Raw genomic sequence first — 21,296 nt, forward strand, 5'->3', positions numbered from 1 at the left:
CTATCTCTAACAGGATTTTAGTACCTCGTCAAAAGAAAGGAAAAACGAGTAGAGTTTATTCCCCCCCTGTCTAAACTCAACTTCGATCCTCAACAATTATATTTGAAAATTATTCTCAACAAGTAAATCCTTCTATTAGATGCATCCCACAAAATACACTCAAATGCACGCTTAAAAAATTAGTTGCTGAAAAAAAAAATTAATTAAATAGTTTACATAATAATAGTTTTTATGTGTTCGAATATTTGAATGATCATTGGCAAATTTGTTCATATATAGGTATTAAATGTCATTAGATTTATAGTTCTTGAACATTAAAAAAAGATTGATTGCATATATAAATATTTTAACTAATCACACACGTCACAAATATTTTCAACTTATATTTGTTATTTTAGAATAATATGGTTGAACTTCTCAAGTTTTTCAATATTTCTTGATTATGCTAGTGTAAATACTTCTAGTATTAGTGAGCTTATTAAAACATGTAAATCATCACTAGGTGGTAAATTTTTTCATATTAGGTGCATATGTCATATTTTAAATTGAAGTTAATTATTTGCACAAAACCCACCGTAAAATATAAAAAATACACACTTCTTATCTCTAAAAATTAAATAGGCTTCATGGACCTTAACCTTTTTATAAAAGTTGTACGAACGCCCTCTGCACAACATGAAAATATGGTGAGCTTAAGTTTTTCGATAATATCTCATAAACCAAATATCAAAATGATCAAGGTGGAAAACGATTAGAATTAAAACACAATTTGCTATGTATCGTTTCAGACCGGCTAGACTAGTTCGGATATTATCTATGCTAATTGGACGCTTCTGGTTGTTGTATTCATGTCATCAAGCTCGTTTTCTAGCTTCTGGTTAACATAGATAATGTTCGGACTAGTATTACCGGCCTGGAATATGATTTGTTGAAAATTAAGTTTTCTTTTTAATTGTTCTACTTGCTGTTCATTTTGATCATTGTTCTATGAGATATCATCAAAATATTTTAGCTTGCCAGATTTAAGGTGGTTTCGGGGGGTGTTTGTGTAACTTTTATAAAATGTTAAGGTCTAGGATGCCTATTTAATTTTCACATAGAATAAGTGTGCATTTTCAATATTACACAATGGGGTTTGGTGCAAAAAAATCCCTTTAAATTCCTGTGTTCAGGGTTAGCTAAAAAAATTTGAATCGTATATTAAATCAATTAGAACTGCAATTCATTATCTATTGACACATCTCTAAGTTATGAAACAATGGGGTAAATTTTGTAAAATCATTGATATGATACCTAAAAGGTTACACGAGATATTCCAACTTGTTGAGATTCGATATATAAATTGTTATTACCGTATTTTAAATATAAAGATTTATTATGTTGCTCGTGATATTTATTTGGTTTCGAATCAATGAAACCTATTGCACTGGTATTTGTGAAATTTTAAAAGTGTTTAATGATTCTAATGGTCAATTATCCGATGTTTATTATTCTGCTTCTCTTTTATTTTTAACACGTTATTTTTTTATATATTGTTGCAACATTTTCATGTAATTTAAGTGAACATATTAAATCTAGCGATGATTTTTTAGTTCGATATATTTATGTCATGAAAGCAAAATGAGAAAAATATTTTTTTAAAATTTCTGAAATATTTTTGTGTGATTTTATTTTAGATTATAAACTTAAATTAGATGGTTTACAAATAATGTTAACATTATATTATTATTATGATTATTTAGACCTTATAACGGAAATTGTTCCAACTATCTCATTAGTTTTGTTTAATATTAGAACTCATTTATTTGATATTTATAATGTATACAACACCAAAAATGGTGGAAAAATTGTCCAACATGAAGCACAATCCACTACCACTGGTAATATTACTTCTAAACTTACTAAAGCACAACTTTTATCAAGCAAACGGACGAAACGTCCACGAGGATCCTCAAGTTCCAGTCAAGAACTTGAGAATTATTTTACTACTACTTTTGATTTTAGTGATGCAAATGAGGAAAGTTTCAACATATTGTCATAATGGTCGCAAAAAACACAAATATATTTAATTTTGTCTAAAAGGCAAAAGAAATTCTAGCTTGCCTCGTTTCAACGATTGCAGTGGAACAAGATTTTAATATCGAAGGAAATAAATTGGATGAGAGACCTTCTAGCTTAAAACCGAGAAATGTGGAAGCCAATGTTTGCTCAATGATTGGTCAAAAGCCACCGGCCGAACACAACATATTAAAGTGATGAAGACGGCCAAGATGAAGTTGAGGGAACACATGGAACAATGATCGGAGGAAATGTGAGTGATTGAATAACATGATTTATAAAGATAAGTATGCGAAGGTATGTAAACTTTGATTCATCTACGTCAAAAAAGATACGTAAGCAACTTATATAATAATTATACTATGCAGTTATAACTATATAAATGCAAGCTTTTTTATTTTTATTTTTGTAATTTAAATTTATATTTTAATAATAATTTTTAAAAAAATAAAAGGGTTGAACTGGACCTGGACCAGAAGCTGAACCTCGGAGTCCATAACTCGGGTAACAGTCCTAAACAGTTATAATTAAAGGTCGAGATTTTCCCGAACTAGAAATGGACCGACCCTTCGGCCAGATGATCTACCCCCATTTAAAAAAAGAGAAAGCACGGCACCAACCCCTACTCCCCCACCCCCTCCCGGATTAATTCACTCAAATAAGCAACTCCCCCACACCACCTGTATGTAGGTAGACTTAAATGCTTCTCATTTATATATATATGACTTACTCCATGGCTTACATGTTCCAATGGATTGATCGGTTCGATTGATATTCATTAAGATTTGGTAAAATCGAATTTTTTTGTTTTTCGCTCCGCCGGAACGGGTTCTGCTGAATTTCCGAAAGGGAGTTGGTCGAATTTATTTGTAAGAAAAACACTGTTTCTAGCTATCAAATAGGGTTCATTTGACATGGTAGTTAGCTGGATTGAATTAAATTACTGATCTAATTTGATTCCATTGCATTAAATTGTCACAAATGCATATTTACCAGTCGACCCTACAAAACATGCATCGAAATCTCATGAAATCATGCATGGTTATGTAATGTACCGAGCCTTAACGCTTTACCAAAAACTATAGTTAGTAGTAATGATACAACTCAAATCTTTTAAACCGCACAGCAGCTCAAGCATCACGATTCGATCGCTCTATCAAGCAAGGACAATTATTGCACCCAACAATCTCTCTCCCAATAATTGCACTCCTTGCAATAAATGAGAATCGAACTCATGACCTTGGCTCTGATAACCTTGGCTCTGATACCAATTGTAGGACCTTGCGATTTCCGTTTTACCAAAAGCTATAGCTAGTAGTAATAGTGCAACTCAAATAATAAATGTTTTACTAATTTTTACAATTTTTAATGTATTTTTAGTAATTTTATGGTATAAATAACCATTATTTTGACTAAATAATTTAGAGAACTAGATCGCATTGCATGTGCTATATATATCTGCTATTAATTTAAAAAACCATTTTCTAGAAATGATTTTTCTATTTTCCATTGGCATTAATATAATATTGATGAAGAGATCATAATAAAAATGGACATTAAACTCGTAATAAATTATTAAATATGGTAAATTTATATTATTTTTCGTGCGAATCAACGAATATAAGCTGAATAAATATTAAATAATTAGAATAAATTTTAAGATCAAAATTATGAAGTTGTGAATAGAAGTATGTTTGCTTCTTTTATTACTAATAATAACTACGTTTAATTAATTGGCACAACGACAGGGAATTGATCGATTTCATCCGTCCACGGGTTCTTCTCCTTACTCGGGTCGATGTTCTTCAACGCTCGCCACACCCCGCTGTTACACTTGAATCCCGAACCGAACGCTATTTGCCACACCCGATGCCCTTTCTTGATCCGACCCTTGGCCTCCGAATACGCTAACTCGTACCACACCGAGCTGCTAGACGTGTTACCGAACCGATACAAGGACATCCTCGATGGCTCCATGTGCCATTCGGTGAGCTTGAGATTCTTCTCTAGTTCATCCAACACCCCTCTCCCACCGGCGTGGATGCAGAAATGCTCGAACGCGAGCATAAAGTCCGGCACGTACGGCTTGACGGCCTTCATCTTGAACACTTTTCTCGCCACCAATGTGATGAAGAACAGAAACTGTTCTGACATAGGAAGTACCAAAGGTCCGAGCGTTGTGATGTTGGCTTGCAACGCTTCCCCGGCGATCGACATCAGATCTTTCGATAGCGAGACCCCGACGTTTCCTTCGGCATCCTCCTCTTGGAACACGCACTTGTACGCTCGGTCGTCGGCGCCTTTGTGGGTACGTAGAGTGTGGATTAGCTCGTATTTCGATTTCCACGAGTCACGGAATCGGTTGGATAATAGCACCGCCGCCCCGCCCATCCGGAAGATGCAGTTTGTGAGCAGCTTCGATCGGTCGTTTCCGGCATAGTAATTGTGGGTCATGCACTCCAAACTCATGACCAACGCATAGGTATTAGGTTGCATCTGTTCAGGTATATATGATTAGAGAGTTAACATCTGCACTTTGCATGTAAATATCATGAACATATATATTCACAAACTTATGTATTGGTAAAATCATGAAAGATTAATATATAATCAATTGTTTAATTTTAATATTTTAATACATCGGCACATTCGGGTAATTAAGGCGTACAAGCTGTATGTTGGTAGCTGGGTGTTACGCAATAAATAAAAGATCAAAATAAGAGAATTACTAGACCAACTTAATAATATGGGGTTTTATGTTCCTACAGGCTACAGCTACAGGCGTCCTGAACCATTCATTTTCTAGCTATGAAACGTTGAAAATATTTTATTGGGAGGCGACACGATGAGCATGATCATTAATTTTCAGTTCATATTTGACTTCTTATTTTATCTTTATTTAACGTTTTTTCAAAACTTAATTAATAGATTAAAGACTAAAAAAAGAAAAAATGAACTTTTTTCAATACTTAATTAATAGTGTATAAAGGATAAAAACAAGAAAAAGTTATATAACTTTTTTTAAAAAAAAAAACTTAGGATTAACTGTGATTTCATACTTCATTTATACTGTGACATTTGAGGAATATATATTTGAAATTATTATCAAGTACAGAAACCCAAAAACACACGAGTTAGCTTCAAATTCATCGTGTTAATGTTTTGGGGGAAAAAGTCCGATTAGATCTTTCAAATTCCACTTTTTTCTTAACATTTTTTTATGCATCTTAAAATGACTAGATTTATTCACGGTGGTAGAGGTCAGCGGTCTGAACCAGGAGACAGCAAAACCTCTCCGATCATAATAAAACAATGATTAGATTTTAATTCGTTCTTCGAATTCAAATCCATCGATGCACATACAGATTAAGAGATTATAATTTTTTTTTTTTGGATATATAATATACTTATATCTCTAATCATGATTTTCTTGAAGAACACAAGTAAAGGGTTTAATTCAAAGTAAAGTCATGTTGCATGAGAGCTGACCTGTAGAAGTCTTTTCGCAAGATCTACGGATATCAATCCGGCGCTGCAACCCATCCCTCCTAAGTTGCAGCTAACCACATCCCCTCTGAGCTTGTACCGATTGATTATCATCGAAGCAAGCGACGGAGTCGGGCTAAAGGCCGAAACATTCACAATAAGAATGCCGATATCTCTCACCTTCACCCTAGTTTTCGCCAGAAGATCATCAATGGAGCCAAATATTATCATCTCCGCTTCCTTCCTCGCACAGTCGAATCGAAACTTAGGCGGGAAATCACGCAGGGCTGCGGCGTAAGTTCGATCACCTAAACCGGACCGGTCCATTACTTTCTTCATGAAAGCTGCGGACTCCTCGCTGAGAATAGTGGAGACCTTCTCCATCACCATATCTCTGCTGCAGAGAAGTGAAGGATCAGGCTTGTAACACGCGAAATCCACCAGGTAAACCCTCCGGGGCCGGCTCATGAAGTAGACGGTGGCCAAAACCGCCATGAAAGACGTGCAAGCGATCACCCGGAGGACGTTGTACTGGAGATGGTAGTTGCAGATTTGAAGCATGTCTTCGATATGGGTCATCGAGAGATTCGCCGCGGCGGCGGCAAGAAGAGGGATCGTCAGCAGGTACATGGCGTTGGAGATCAGATAATGGCAGCCGAGTTTGACATATTTCAGGCGGATGGAGGAGCGGTAATTAGCATGGTTTTTATCTATTTTTTCTTCACTGAGAACATGAACTGGAGAGGATTTCGTATGGGGAGTTGGGTTCCCTTTGCCAGCCATGTTTGCAGTGTGGGGAGAGTGAGTGAACGAGGAAGAAATCATTTGTTTAAATAGATGGAAATAATGGTAGCATGATTTATGTCTGTGTCCTAACTACCTTCTTCTGTTTGGTCTGTTCAAACATTAAAGTCATCGATGCCATATGAATATGTCCACACTCTCCTGTAATTGTATTGTATTATATCTGTGTTCAGTTTATAGAATTAACATGCCATTTATTTTTTTAATCATATAATTAGTTTAAATTTTGGTGGTCCAATTAACAGCAATTAATTAGAACAGAATAAGTTATAAATTGTCGGGATAAATGTTTTATAATTAATATATGATCGATGATCTAACAAAATTGAATCTTCGTTATTTTAATCATCTATGTTATTAAATTTCAAACTCAACAATGTGTTTTTCAATTTTTGAAACTTTTGCCTTTTTATCGAGATTTTGCTATGTGGTAATGCATATATCTGCACTGTGTCGTATATATATTTTAGAAATTATCCTTAATTTAAGTTTGTTGTAAATTTGAATATAATATGATTATAACTCATAAGAGAACTTATTATAACCCATTACCCTATGATATAGGAAAATATTGTTTTGGCTCATTAATTTATCAAATTTTGGGCTTTTGTCCATTAAATTGTCAAAGTTTGGTTTTAGTACATTAAATTTTAATTTCTAGCTATTTTTGTTCAATTGCTGATGTAACATCTGACAAGTCAACAATTTTCAATGTCACTTTAGTATTTTTATTGTATGTCAATATTTTCGGTACAATATCAACAATTGAACTAAAATAACTGAAAATTAAAAGTTATTGTATGAAATCAAACTTAGACAAATTAGTAGACCAAATATTAAAATTGGACAAGTTTTTGTATAAAAAAAATATTTCCCTTTATATATAGCAAACATGTGTTGATTAAAAATAAATAAATTGACTTTCACCTCGGAATATTTTAAAGGAGAAATTATATTTTTGGTATTATATATTTGTCTTTTTTCGATTTTGATAATCTGTATTATCAATGGAGCGCAATATAACCTAGATATGGGTAGGGATGTAATCGAGTCGAGCCGAGCCGAGCCGAACTCTTGAATATTTGAGCTTGACTTGTTTATAATCGAGTCGAGCTCGAGCTTTATTTAACAAATATATTCATGACTCACGAGCTTATTCAAGTTTTTATCGAACCTAAACGAGCTCAATAAATATGAGTTGTACATTTAAATATTCATTAAATTCATTAAAAGATAAATTATACATTTAGGAAAAAATATAATATTCTTATTAAAATTTGTCAATTTATTATAATAAATAAATTTAATATATTTTTCTATATACTTCATAATTAATGTGTTAAATCAATAAATTAAATATCAAAATTATTATTTTTCATCTAAGATATTACTTATGAATTTACTAACGAACATGTTCACGAGCTAACGAGCCGAATATTGTAGAGCTTGAACTTGGTTCGTTTATCTTAACGAGCCTCATTAAACGAGCTTTTATCGAATCGAGATTCGAATAGCTCACAAACGGTTTGATTCATTTACATCCCTAGATATGGGCATGACGTATACGGTACCACATCATCATTCCGAATAAAAAGCGACTAAAAATGTCACAAATGAAAAGATACAAACTAAAATTTGATACTAGAATCGTTTTAAAAAACGAGGATACGTGACTAAAATTATAATCGTGTTTAAAATATGATTAAAATAAATGCTTCCACATATAACTTTCATGACAGGAAACTTGTGCTGCATGTATTCATGCATGAATTCAAAGAGTTCAGTTACAGTTACCGAGCATTAAAGATAGATGTTGACCGGACCGACCTTGCACATAATGAATATAGTTGGAAAGATAGTAAATAAAGCAAAGACAATGTCATGTTTACGTGAGTTGATTGGATTGGACTGAGTAGCTTTCTGTTTATCCTCAAACATCACACGAATCCTCCAAAAGAGTTTGACAATTTCAGCACATCAGGACGAAAATTGTCCTTTGACCCTGATTATTTAGAAATTGTCATTAAATCATTAACGTTATGTAGATATATATCATATACACAAAACAAAATTTATTTATTAATATAAATTGGTTTCGTGTCTATCTATATCGAGAGAAGAACGTATGGTGCAATCATCAGCGTGACGCTGCCAAAAAAATATTCTAGCATGAGCTAATTACGAAAATAAGGGTGTGGGTTCGTCGTCTCCGCAACACGCAATATACACATTATATACTAATATTTTTTTTTAGACAGGGTTGGAGCCCAACCAAACTTTGGGGTAGCTCCGTGACCGTCTCCGATCCTCACTCTTGTCTCGGGATAATGCTCATGTATCCGAAAACACGAGGGTCTCGTCGTATGTATTCAAGCGCATGTGTAAACTCCACCCAGAATTTGGAACTGCACACGGAAAAAACAGCAATTCCTGAGTTTTATGATGGAACGTGATGGGCCTTGGACATTTATATGCTAGCCATTAACTCGCGAATGTGTAAGGTGATACAGTTCAAGAATTTAATGGAGAACATGAGGGATTTCAATGAAATTTACAACTTTTAAATTTTAAATATTATATAAAATTCAAATTTATTTTATTCAAGAAATAAATCATTCTATATATATATATATAGATACATAATTTTTTTGCATGTTTGTCTTTAAATTAAGCATATTTGTGTACGTCTTATACAATTTTTTTGTTCGAATATGTATTCAGCAAGTCAACTTGTGGCCTGTGTTTTATTAATTCTAATGTAAAAAAAGATATTTATTTTAATAATGATTTATCCAATTATGACATTTATTTTATCTGTATATTCATGCACGCTGTATATTTAAAAAAACATGAATATACTTTAGTACCATGAGGTCAATTTCACAAGGTTGATCATAAAATTCATCATGCTTGTACTGTATATTTTAAATATATTTTTACTCGATTTAGCTGCCTCAAATAAGGATAAAGTACGATCGAGCTCGAGACTAGCATTTGTGATGTAAACGTCATGTTTCATTGGTAAGGAAATGTGATGTTCATTAATACAGGTTAATGATCATGGGATGGATCACTTTACAACCCTTCCTCGAATTTTCTAAGTGGTTATCAGTTTTCGAGTAGAATAGTCAGCGGTTATTATTGTACATCATTAGTCATTTATTAGATCTGGGACTGCACTTTGACTCGTTTATTGACTTCAAGAGGGTCAACAGGGCGCGAGATTGTGTGTAGTCCTGAAATACATAGGAGTCAATGCATTGTTTTCGGGGATTCGTCACTCACCTGCGAGTGTGGATATCTTATTTGATCTGAATAGATAATAGTGCAAGGAATCTATGGCCAAAGTAAGATATATTATTTAGTGAATGTGTTTCTCTATTTCCACATCTGATGTCATTACTATCATTCAAATATACATCGCATCATTATCGAATTCAGTTGCAACTTTCGATATACAAATGATTCTGATTCGATCGGGATATATGAATGAATGAACTATATTGTACGTTAACAATAATCTATTAGTTCTTGTAGGTACTATCATTGATTCTTAGGGGATCATTGAGTGATATTACTATATTCTCTTATTATGATCTGATGAGTGCTATCAGACTTGAGTTCTTACATTTTTGTTACCAAATGGTTGATGCACATAATAGGCTAATTAGGATAAGCCATATAAGAAACCAATGTTGTTTCGAAACCACTGGTTATAGTAAACTCACGACTAGTTGTATTCATGAATCATCGAGAGTCATGCAAGTATTGGATTATGTGTTCCCGTTGAGATAGTCAAATTCAAGGAGTTGAATTTGGCAACTGTAATTTGATGGAGATCAAACACATTGGTTATCAAAAAAATTATAAGTAGATTTCATTGTTGTAAATTGTGGAAGTTAGCTTGACTGTTAATTTTTTGAGGAGATTGGAACTGTCTGTTTTAGTGAGGGAGCTTGCACAATAAGTTATAGCCAAAAATGAATCAGTTGAAAATTTTGATTTTTGAAATTTTCAAATTTCATTATAATAACGAAATTTGTACCATTGTACATTGGAGATGTCTGATCATCGATCGAGATTATGATAAAGCTACAATTAATTAATTAATTAATTTAAAATTTAATAATTATTACTATTTGACTATTAAGTCAAAATTGTCAAAGAATATTCTTGATGATCTAAGATAATTGAATTGATAATCAACTAATTATTATATCTATCTTATTTTAACAAAGATGATGAATGTAATTTGCTAAAGAATACTCTTATAATAATATGATGTTTTGAATATATATAAATGTGGCTTTTCTTGAGTTTTTACCTAATATATTTCAATTACAATGAATGTGTTCTTATGTTGTGAAATATTTAATTTTATATTTGAATATAATTGACTTAAATCAATATTGACACAAAAACTCGCGTGATCAATTTTGTTAGATTGATCTACAGTCTAATCTGATTTATGAAAAAATGTTACTTTTTTATGTTAAAAGTATTACTTTTTTATTTTAAGTATGAATCAGGTCGACTTCTCTCCTAAGTGATATATTATTGATTAACAGGTTGAATTAATGATTGAGTGACACACTTTTTTGGTTTCGATGAACATCCGAGCTGGTTTTAAAAACTATAATTTAGAGTTAATGATCTTTATATGTGTGCATAGTACGTGAGAACGTTATGTATGGAATGACTCTATCTAATCTAATTGATGGAAATATGAAATATCCCTCTCAAATTATAAAAATTTATGGTCTCTGAAAAAACATAAATAAATATATTAAAACAAATTTAAAGCACGACTTCAACCATTTGATTTTACCAAAATACACCTATTAAATCACAAAAATCCATCCATTAAAAATAATTAAAAACACCCAAAACGATTCAAACAAATTTGATATAAAAAAATATTAAAATATATTTATTTTATATAAAATATATCATAAACGCACGTGCTGTCTACGAAAAATAGAGCAATATTGAAACCTGCAAGTAAGCTATAATATAGAAAAATAATATTTTTTCCTATAAGTCACAATGATTCAAATGTATAACAAAAATTACTAGACGTGAGAGATCACGTCCCAACTAGAAAGATTTTTGATCTAGTTCGACTTAGAAAATATATTATTTTTTATATTAGAATAATAGTTTCCATTACAAAAATATTATTTTTTTATTATTTATGTTATGAAAAAATAACTTGTGTTCAAAACTATTATTTTTCACAGCAGATATAAACCAGATCGACCGATCTCACGAACTTTTGCACATGAAACCTATTCCAAATGTATTAGTTACATAAATCTATCACAAAAAAATCTTGGCAAAAACTTGTGTGAGACGGTCTCACGGGTCGTATTTTGTGAGACGGATATCTTATTTGGGTCATCCATGAAAAAATATTATTTTTTATGCTAAAAGTATTGCTTTTATTATGAATATGGGTAGGATTGACATGTCTAACAGATAAAAATTCGTGAGACCGTCTTACAAGAGACCTACTCAAAAATCCTAGAGTAATTGAAGATATTTACACCATATTCATTGATTTTTTTTTATTGCGATTTATGGTTTCACCAAATTGTGTTTAATTTCTGGTTCGTTGTTTGCAGAAAGCCATAAATGTTAATAGCTTGGGTTGGTCAACAACGTGATGCAATGTTAAGAACCATATAGGTGTATGTATATGATTTGCTCTCTTTTTTATACAGAAAATTCGTTAGAAAAATAAAGTTTACTAATTAAACTGTTTATTTTATCATTATTTAATTCATCTAAAACATATTGTATGTTTCCGTGAATAGCCGGGGCATTGAGGAATATCCAAAAAAGTATTTCGGGAATCGGTCTGATTCTATGTATGTTCCTTCCGTTTGAAAAATCTTAATTAATTAACAGAGATATATAATTATATATTTGTGACAATCGAAAATGAAACTTTTATAATGAAAATGAGATTAATAAAATTTTGAAAAAGTACATAATTAAATTTCAAGTTTTCTAACAAAAAAAATAAATGTTGCATGTGTAAGAAGACAGTCTGTCTCTCATATTCATAAAACAATAGATATAATAATTGTATGTATACCTAGGTTTCATACCTTACACTTGGTTCTAGAAAGGCAGCAGGGGCAGTCCATTAATTAGTTTCACTAACTTGGTTGAGAAAACTTTAAAGCTTTTATCGCGTGAACTTGTTATCCCAATATAATTTGGTTGGTGAGTTATACCGAAACCAATTAATATTTTTCAGCATTTTGTTATAAATACTATATTTCAATCTTTTGAAACGTAAAACAGTCGATCGTCATATATACTAGCTACTTTGTACAAGCGGTGCGTATGTACAATTTTTTTATAATTATCTATGGACTAAAGTGAAATTTGACAAATTATCGAGGGACTAAAGTTCTATTTGAATCATTGTAATTTTAAAAAAAAAAGAAACAAAAATGTTTTTTGAAATTAAAAAAAAAAATGTAATTTTGATATCAAATGAGGGCAAAATTGAGAAAACAAAAAACAGACCAATTTTTTTATCTCTATTAGAGAGATTCTTAATAATAGTAATAGATTTGATCACTTTTTTTTAGCAGAAATGATTACTTATCCTCTAATGGAAAAATCAAATTCAATGCAGGTCCCTCGTTTGTTTGAGATCCCTGGGGGCGTAGGCATTATTGTCGCAGAAGAAGTAAAGATTGAATCAAGGTTACGAGAGTTTATTCTCATCGTATACATACCAATGAAAAGTAAAACGTTACATACACTTCCAAATTATAATAAGATAATGTTTGGAATAACTTATTTTAAGTGTTTTCGAATTTCTAATTAATGAAAAATTTTGAAATTTTAAGTAGAAGTTGAAAATCAATTGAAATTATTTAAATATTAATAGAAGCTCATCTGTAAATTTTCTTCAAAAATAGGCATGATCATCGTAGAGTCCCTACCCTCGACTTTCAATAATGTTGCATCTAGACTACTCATTTCTCACCTCACTTATCGTATGCCTACACAAAAAATATGTAATATTACCAAAAGGTCAAAAATAACCAAAATATACATCTTCAAAATCTAGAAATAGGATATCAATGGTAGGTCTCAATATACCAAATATTTTTCTTATGAAGATATATATACTCCCATCATATTTCTAACTCTCTCCGAGTAAAACATGTGGTACAAATCTTTAATGATGTATTTAGGAAGATGAATTTGAAATCCATGTATTTCGATAGTCTTATTGTTTACAATAAAGTAGGTATCTTGTGAAACGATTTCACGAATCTTTATCTGTGAGGCGAGTCAACCCTACCGATATTCACAATAAAGAGTAATACTCTTAGCATAAAAAATAATAATTTTTCATTAATTACCCAAATAAGATATTTGTATCACAAAATACGACTCGTGAGATCGTCTCACACAAATTTTTGTCTTACAATAAATAATATATTAATTCTTAAAGTCAGACCTTACTTATCTAAATATTGATAATATAAAATAGAATTGATTCACAGCAGTATTGAGTAAACTTGAAATTCATCTTTATTAATATGAGATATTATATAAACATGTAAAGTGTGTATTTAAAATTTATGATCTTACTTATCTGAGTAACAAAAACACATGGATTTCAAATTTGAAATTCATCCATCCATCATAGCGCAAATTATAAGTATCCAAATAGTGCTCTTTTGGCAGTTCAACCCGAATAATCAAGAATCTATACCCAAATATATTTTTCATGTGTTTCTTCAATCCTCGTCGTAGCCACTGGTAAAAAATTGATAATCAAAGAGTCAAGACCCTCCAGATTTCAATGGAGACAAGGATACTAGAATGGAAGAAAATTCTTTAAATTGTATGGATGAAGTGGTCATGGAGACTCCTTTGGATGGTCTCCAGGACCATAGATGGTCACAATGATCAAGTTTGTATTGCGGTATCATTACACCACCTGTGGTGTCTTTCTTTTAATAGTCCCTATGAATATTATGGTTTGGAATTGTCAAGGCGCAGCCTCGAAACCTACCAGGAGAGTCATTAAGGATTTGAGAAGAAAATTCAAGCCGAGTGTGTTAGGCTTGCTCGAACCCCGTGTTTCTGGCTCACAAGCTGATGAAATTTGTAAGAAAATGGGTTTCGAGAATTGGGCTAGAGTGGAATCTGTTGGTTTTAGCGGTGGTATTTGGGTGTTATGGGAAGCAAATATATGTGTGAATATAGTTTACACCCACCCTCAATTCATCTTATTTCAGGTAATGGTCGACGATCAATATCCGTGGCTCCTTTCAATCGTGTACGGCAGCCCCAATGCCATCCTTAGAAAGATATTATGGCAGGACCTTACTGTTGAAAATTTGAACATTGAAGGACCTTGGTGCTCAGTAGGAGACTACAACTCAGTGATATCCGATGATGAAGTTTCCTCAAGAAAAAGATCAGCACACCATAGAAACACAGACTTTTCCAACTGGATCTTTAACCAAGCAATGATAGACATGGGGTTTGAGGGAGCGAAATTCACCTGGAGAAGGGGTTTAACCCCTGCAAATTATAAAGGAGCTAGGTTAGACAGAGGTGTTTGTAATCTGGAGTGGAAGGAGATGTTCCCTGAAGCCAAGAGTGAGCACCTTCCAGTTATTCAATCAGACCATGCTCCCTTACTTATTAAGCTGAAGGCAAAGAAAAGCTTACAAAGTAGGGGCATGTTCAGATTTCAATCAGCTTGGCTCACTCATGAGGATTTCTCGACAACTATTGCGAAAGAGTGGGATGACAAGAAAAATCTGAAAGATAATATAGTAAAAATGGCACATGTTATGTCAGACTGGAATAGATCTACTTTTGGCAACATTCATATTAAAAAGAGGAAGCTAATTTCAAGGATCATGGGCATCCAGAGAATTTTAGCTATTTCTCCGAGGCGGGGGCTGCTCAAGCTTAGAATAAACTTAAAAAAGAGCTTGACGTGGTATTAGAACAGGAAGAACTGCTCTGGTACCAAAAATCGAGGGAAGATTGGATTGTATCAGGAGATAGAAACACTAAATACTACCATGCCTCCACCGTTGTCAGACGCAGTAATAATAAGATTGGCGCACTTAAGGATGAGAATGGTCAATGGATTACAGAGGAAGAGAATGCTAGAATGCTTGCCCAAACGTACTTTACATCCCTATTTCAAGCAAGTCCGAGCGAAGACTCTTTCTCTTTGCAAAGAGGACTTTTCCCTAGGGTGGATGAATCAAAGCTGGATTATATCCATGGTAAGTTCTCTACTGATGAAATAAAGCAAGCACTCTTTGATATGTCTCCATTTAAAGCACCGGGCCCGGATGGCCTACATGCTGGCTTTTACCAAAACATGTGGTCTGTAGTTGGTCCTTCCATCTGTGATTTGGCTTTCAGGTTCTTTGAGACAGGATGTTTTCCCCAAGGCATAAATGACACCATATTAACGTTGATTCCAAAGGTCCAGCATCCAGAGATGATAACACAATTCCGACCAATTAGCTTATGTAATGTTAACTATAAAATTCTCACCAAAGCAATGACGAATAGGCTCAAAGGAATTATGCCTGATATCATTGGCCACTTTCAGAGCAGCTTTGTACCAGGAAGACAAATCACAGACAATATATTGATATACCAAGAGATCCTGCACTCAATGAGGAAGAAGAATGGGAAAAAATGGTATATGGCAATAAAAATAGATCTCGAAAAAGCTTATGATAGACTTTCCTGGGATTTCATCCGAGAAACACTCATGGACGTAGGCCTAAACCAAGAATGGACAAGAAATATCATGAGCTGTATCAAATCGAGCAGATTTTCAATAAGTTGGAATGGGGAGCAACTTGATTGGTTCAGACCTACAAGGGGAATTAGACAAGGTGATTAAATGTCTCCATACATTTTTGTTTTGTGTATTGAGAGGCTAAGTCATATCATTTGTCAAGCAGTGAACTCAGGGAAGTGGAAACCAATCAAGCTTTCAAGAAACGGGCCGCCTCTTTCGCATCTTTTCTTTGCGGATGATATGGTGCTATTTGCGGAGGCTTCAAATGAACAGATACAAGTTATTCTTGAATGCATGAATAAGTTCTGCACAGGATCAGGACAAAGAATAAACCGTCAGAAATCACAAATCTACGTTTCTAAAAATGTCGATATCACTTTGGCAAATTCTATATCAACTTTTGCTGGTATTCCTCTAACAAATGACTTGGGCAGGTATCTTGGTGTTCCATCGATTCATGAGAGAGTGAAAGAAGCCTTTTCAAGCAAGTTTTGGAAAAATTAAATGCGAGATTAGAGGGCTGAAAAACAAAATACCTAAGCCTAGCAGGGAGACAAGTTCTTATACAATCAGTGCTAAATGCTATTCCAGTCTTCACTATGCAAACATGCTTTTTACCAAAAGGCATTTGTTCGGAATTAGAGAAAATCATCAGAAGTTTTCTATGAGGGGAGAAAAATTGGAGAAAGGAAATGCCATATGGTGAAATGGGATCAAGTGACTAAATCAAAGAGTAATGGTGGTTTGGGTATAAGAAAATTAGCCCACATGAATTTAGCATTCATGACTAAGCTGGGCTGGAGACTTTTAGAGGAAAAGGACAGCCTTTGGACAAAAGTTTTGAAAGGTAAATATATGCGCAATGTAAATAATCCGAACAATATCATAGCAAAACATGGCGCATCAAATGCCTGGCAAGGGATATCCAAAATTAGTACAGTGCTGGATAACGGTAGAAAAATGGCTGCTAGAAATGGGAAGTCTACTTGTTTCTGGACGGATAGATGGCTAATTGAGGAACCTTTGCAAAATGTATTGCTCAAGAACATTATAGAAATGGATCAGACCAAGAAAATAAATGCTTATTAGATAAGTGGTGAAGGGTGGGACTGGAAAGCAATAGAAGGACTCTTCCCAATTGATGTCCAAAACAAATTGGCGGCTTACATCCTTTTGGACGATGATAATGCTGAGGACATTAGCTGCTGGGGAAGAACTAGTAATGGCTTATTCACAGTAAAGTCAGCTTATGAGATGGTTAATGATTCCGTTGACAACAGACAAGAAAACAAGTGGAAAACCTTATGGAACCTTCAGGTCCCAAACCGAGTTCGAGCTTTTGTATGGCTAGTTGTTCTCAGAAAGATCATGAGCAATGAAGAACGAGTCAAACGAGGATTTACTACAGAGGGTCACTGCCCTTTATGTACAGAGGAAATTGAAGATGTAGACCACATTTTCAGAAAATGCAAAGAGGCAAAAGGGATTTGGAGAGAGCTACTTGCCGAAAGCAAGAATAAAGATAATTTAAGACTCCCTTTTAATGATTGGATGTGGTCGAACCTAGATAAAGCCACACAGAAAGATACTGATTTCAACTGGAACAGTATGTTCGCAATTGCAATTTGGTGGATTTGGAAATGGAGGAATGAATATGTGTTTAAGAATAAGAAGATGGATGTCAAGAGGAAGGCAAAGTGGATAAAGGACCAGTATCTGGAAGTTCAAGCAGCTTTTTTAACAAAAAGAGTTATACCTCATGACAGAATTACATATGAATATCGAAGAATCAGGTGGATAACTCCACCAAATGATTGGTGTGCTTTAAATGTTGATGGAAGTGTCAAATTTCAGGGTAAACAAGCAGGTGGAGGTGGTATCTTAAGGAACTCAAACGGGGAATGGATTACGGGATTCATTTACAATATATGCATCTGTACCATTGAGGAAGCAGAATTATGGGCAATATATAAAGGATTGGAACTAACTTGGAAGCTGGGATATAAAAAGGTAGAGCTTGGAATAGACTCAGAGGTTGCTGTAAAGTGGCTACATGGAGAAGGGATGCCATGCTCTTCACTGTATAATTTGATCTTCAAATGTAAAAATCTACTAGATAGGGAGTGGGAAGTCAAAGCATTGCATATCTACAGAGAACAAAACAGAGCATCAGATTTCTTGGCTTCGACATCACTCAATTATGACAGAGATTGGAAAGAAATTGAAGTCCCTTCGGCAAGATTGAAAGAGATAATATAAGAAGATAAGCTCGGTGTGAGTGTCGGTAGGAGAGTGCCAATTAGTTAGGCACTTTCTTTTGGGTGTCCCCCTCCCCTTTGATCAAAAAAAAAAATAAACAAAATCCATTATCTTACGTAATCAATCGATTTCAAGTATTCATCACACGGAGTTTTATCTCGTGTATATTACTTGGTTAGGAGATCAATCGATAAAATAATTAATCTAATCGCTAACTCGTGGAAAATCACTCAACAAAGACTAAAGGAGTGTTTGGACGAGCTTTTAGGAAGCACTTCATATATTTTAGTTGGGTGGAAGTTCTTTGAGTTGTTTGTGAATGTCAGCTTCTGCTTCTACTTCAACTTATGTAATTTTAAACCAAAAGTTAGAAGCAAGATTGACTTTTTTTCTGCTTCTGTTTTTTTTTTTTTTTGTTAATAGTTTAAAGTTACTGTCGGATCGAGTGCTTACCGCTTTACCAAAAGCTATAGCTAGTGGTAATGGTGCAACTCAAATCTTTTTAAACCGCACAGCAGCTTAAGCACCACGGTTCGATCACTCTACCAAACCTGGACAATTATTGCACCCAACAACTTCCCTCCTAATAATTGCACTCCTTGCAATCAATGGGAATCGAACCCGTGACCTTGGCTCTGATACCAATTGTAGGACCGAGTGCTTACCGCATTACCAAAAGCTATAGCTAGTGGTAATGGTGCAACTCAAATCTTTGTATAAACCGCACAGCAGCTCTAACACTACGGTTCGATCACTCTACCAAGCAGGGGCAATTATTGTATCCAACAGTTATAATTTAATATTTGTATCTCTAAAATATTTATCATATTCCATAATTGTTCTTAATTTTTATAATTGTAAAATGATAAAATTTTTTGATATATCAATTTTTAAGAGTTTCGAAGGGTACTCATAAAATTACAATCATATTTTATTACAAGCTCTTATTTTTTAAATATATTTTTCTTTTTCTTTTTCATTTTCATAATTTTTTATATTTTTTTCGTATTTATAAAAAAAAATTCATGTGTTTTTTTATTCATCTTATATACATTTTCAAGCATTTATGTTAAAAAAATAAAAATTAATTTTAATATAAAATTTTCAAAATATAATAATAATTGTATAAATACATTTTCAATGGTGTGAGTATCAAAATTTAGATAATTTAAAAGATAGATGACGTATTAATTAAAGATATTTGTCGTTTTATTAAAAATTAAGTTTGGAAGCAAATTTTAATAAATACTCAAATTTTAACTTATATTAACTTTAGGCCTTTATTTACAACATTCCTATTTTTACTTCTCATATATTTCAAAATAATATCTAAAAAATTCACTTTAAAATAAATAAAAGCTATCCAATACTGTCTTAATAATATAAAGTCGACAATTATTAGATCAAAACTAACAAATACTAGCTCGTACCTCAAAGTATGATTTCAATAAACAAGGTGGGTCTTGTTCTCTATTAAAATACTCGAAGTTGTGGTGTGTGGAATTATTTGTCATATATATATGGAATTTTTTGCCATTTTAATTTAATATCGCATTTGTTGTTATATTTTTTTCTTTCGCTCACATTTTTTTCACGGAGTTTTACGAGATAATACTTGAGTCCCGATGAATTTCCCAAGCATCCATCTTTCCAAATTAAGATTTTAGCGTTCTAGCAAATCAATTATTGTGCAAATAATCATCTAAGAAAGAGTGTTATGCATATTTTTTTTTTGTAGAAAATGATTATTCGTATTTGCTAATATTTAAAAATGTTGAGTTGAGAAACACAAACAATCTTGATTTTGATTATAATAAAACTTGTTATTGTATTTCTAGTATATTTACTTAGTGTGAAGTTGTTAGCTTAAGTTGGAAGCTGAAACTCGAAATCAACCAAGTTGAAAATCTGACGAGTTGCAGTGTTTTGATTATATCTCACAGAACAAATGAGTAGAAAACTCAATTTTATATAAATCATATTTCATAACAGATCAATCGTTCTGAATGTTATCTAGGAAAAATATTTGTCGCAATATTGAGCTGATCTAAACAGAAATGACAATCAGCTTGAATGAAGCAGTTATATTATTTTGCTCATATCTCTCAACTCAGTTATTCAAATGAAATGATTTAATATGCATTACAAAGCTAAGAGAACGATCTACAAATCATCTTCATTAATCAAAGTCTGAATCAGAACGAAAGAAGCTGATAAACTATGATGAAATTGTTGATTCTGCACATAATAAAGAACAAGTTCCAGATTAGTAACAACCTGATCTGTGAAGCATATTTTTCTCCTACAAACTTGGAAAGAAGTGATTCTTAATTCTATGGAAAGATAAGGAAAATGTAATGTTCATCACTTTGTCCAAAAATCGACGATCAAGAGCTATAACAAAGCAAAGCCAGCAGTCAACTTGTACTAGCTTGGCAACAACTCACTTGGATCAGGTCAGATCAAGCCAACAGCTCAAGCTCATAACAGACCAGATCAGACCATCAGATTAGCACATTTTGATCGGATCAGCACATTTGATCTGCTTGATCCGATAATAGCTCAGTTTCATAAAATAGCCAGAAAAGCGTATTTGACCGTTGCATTGTCATAATCTGTACACAAACTTTCCAAACGGTGGTATTCTTGTGTCTAATGTATATATCACTATTGGAGGCTATATAGACAACATATTAAAGATTAAATAAAAGTTTTAGAAGAGGATTCAAAGTACGAGCAACTACATGAAAATATTAGCTAGAATGAGAGGAAGTCCAAGTGTGATTATACATTTGATATATACATGTGCTGTAAAATCTTAACACACAATCATTCACTACGTATACATGAGAGTTGAGCTTCAAAGTTT

The 21,296-nt window shown here is 33.0% G+C and overlaps 2 protein-coding genes across 2 annotated transcripts; one reads left to right on the top strand and one right to left on the bottom strand.

The window, feature by feature from the left end:
- Positions 1 to 3,679: 3,679 nt before the first annotated feature.
- On the bottom strand, positions 3,680 to 6,373 carry LOC142551324 (3-ketoacyl-CoA synthase 11-like). The gene is made up of 2 exons (XM_075660502.1): positions 5,548 to 6,373; positions 3,680 to 4,554 (listed from the first exon to the last, which is right to left on the bottom strand). The coding sequence occupies exons 1-2, from the start codon at positions 6,367 to 6,369 to the stop codon at positions 3,784 to 3,786; spliced, it is 1,593 nt and encodes a 530-aa protein (XP_075516617.1). The 5' UTR covers positions 6,370 to 6,373; the 3' UTR covers positions 3,680 to 3,783.
- A 7,906-nt stretch (positions 6,374 to 14,279) lies between these two features.
- LOC142550694 (uncharacterized) lies at positions 14,280 to 15,347 on the top strand. Its single transcript, XM_075659771.1, has one exon. The coding sequence runs from the start codon at positions 14,280 to 14,282 to the stop codon at positions 15,345 to 15,347; it is 1,068 nt and encodes a 355-aa protein (XP_075515886.1).
- The last annotated feature ends 5,949 nt before the right edge of the window (positions 15,348 to 21,296 follow it).

This window comes from Primulina tabacum, chromosome 7, assembly GCF_025594145.1.
Source record: "Primulina tabacum isolate GXHZ01 chromosome 7, ASM2559414v2, whole genome shotgun sequence".
Taxonomy (NCBI): Eukaryota; Viridiplantae; Streptophyta; class Magnoliopsida; order Lamiales; family Gesneriaceae; genus Primulina; species Primulina tabacum.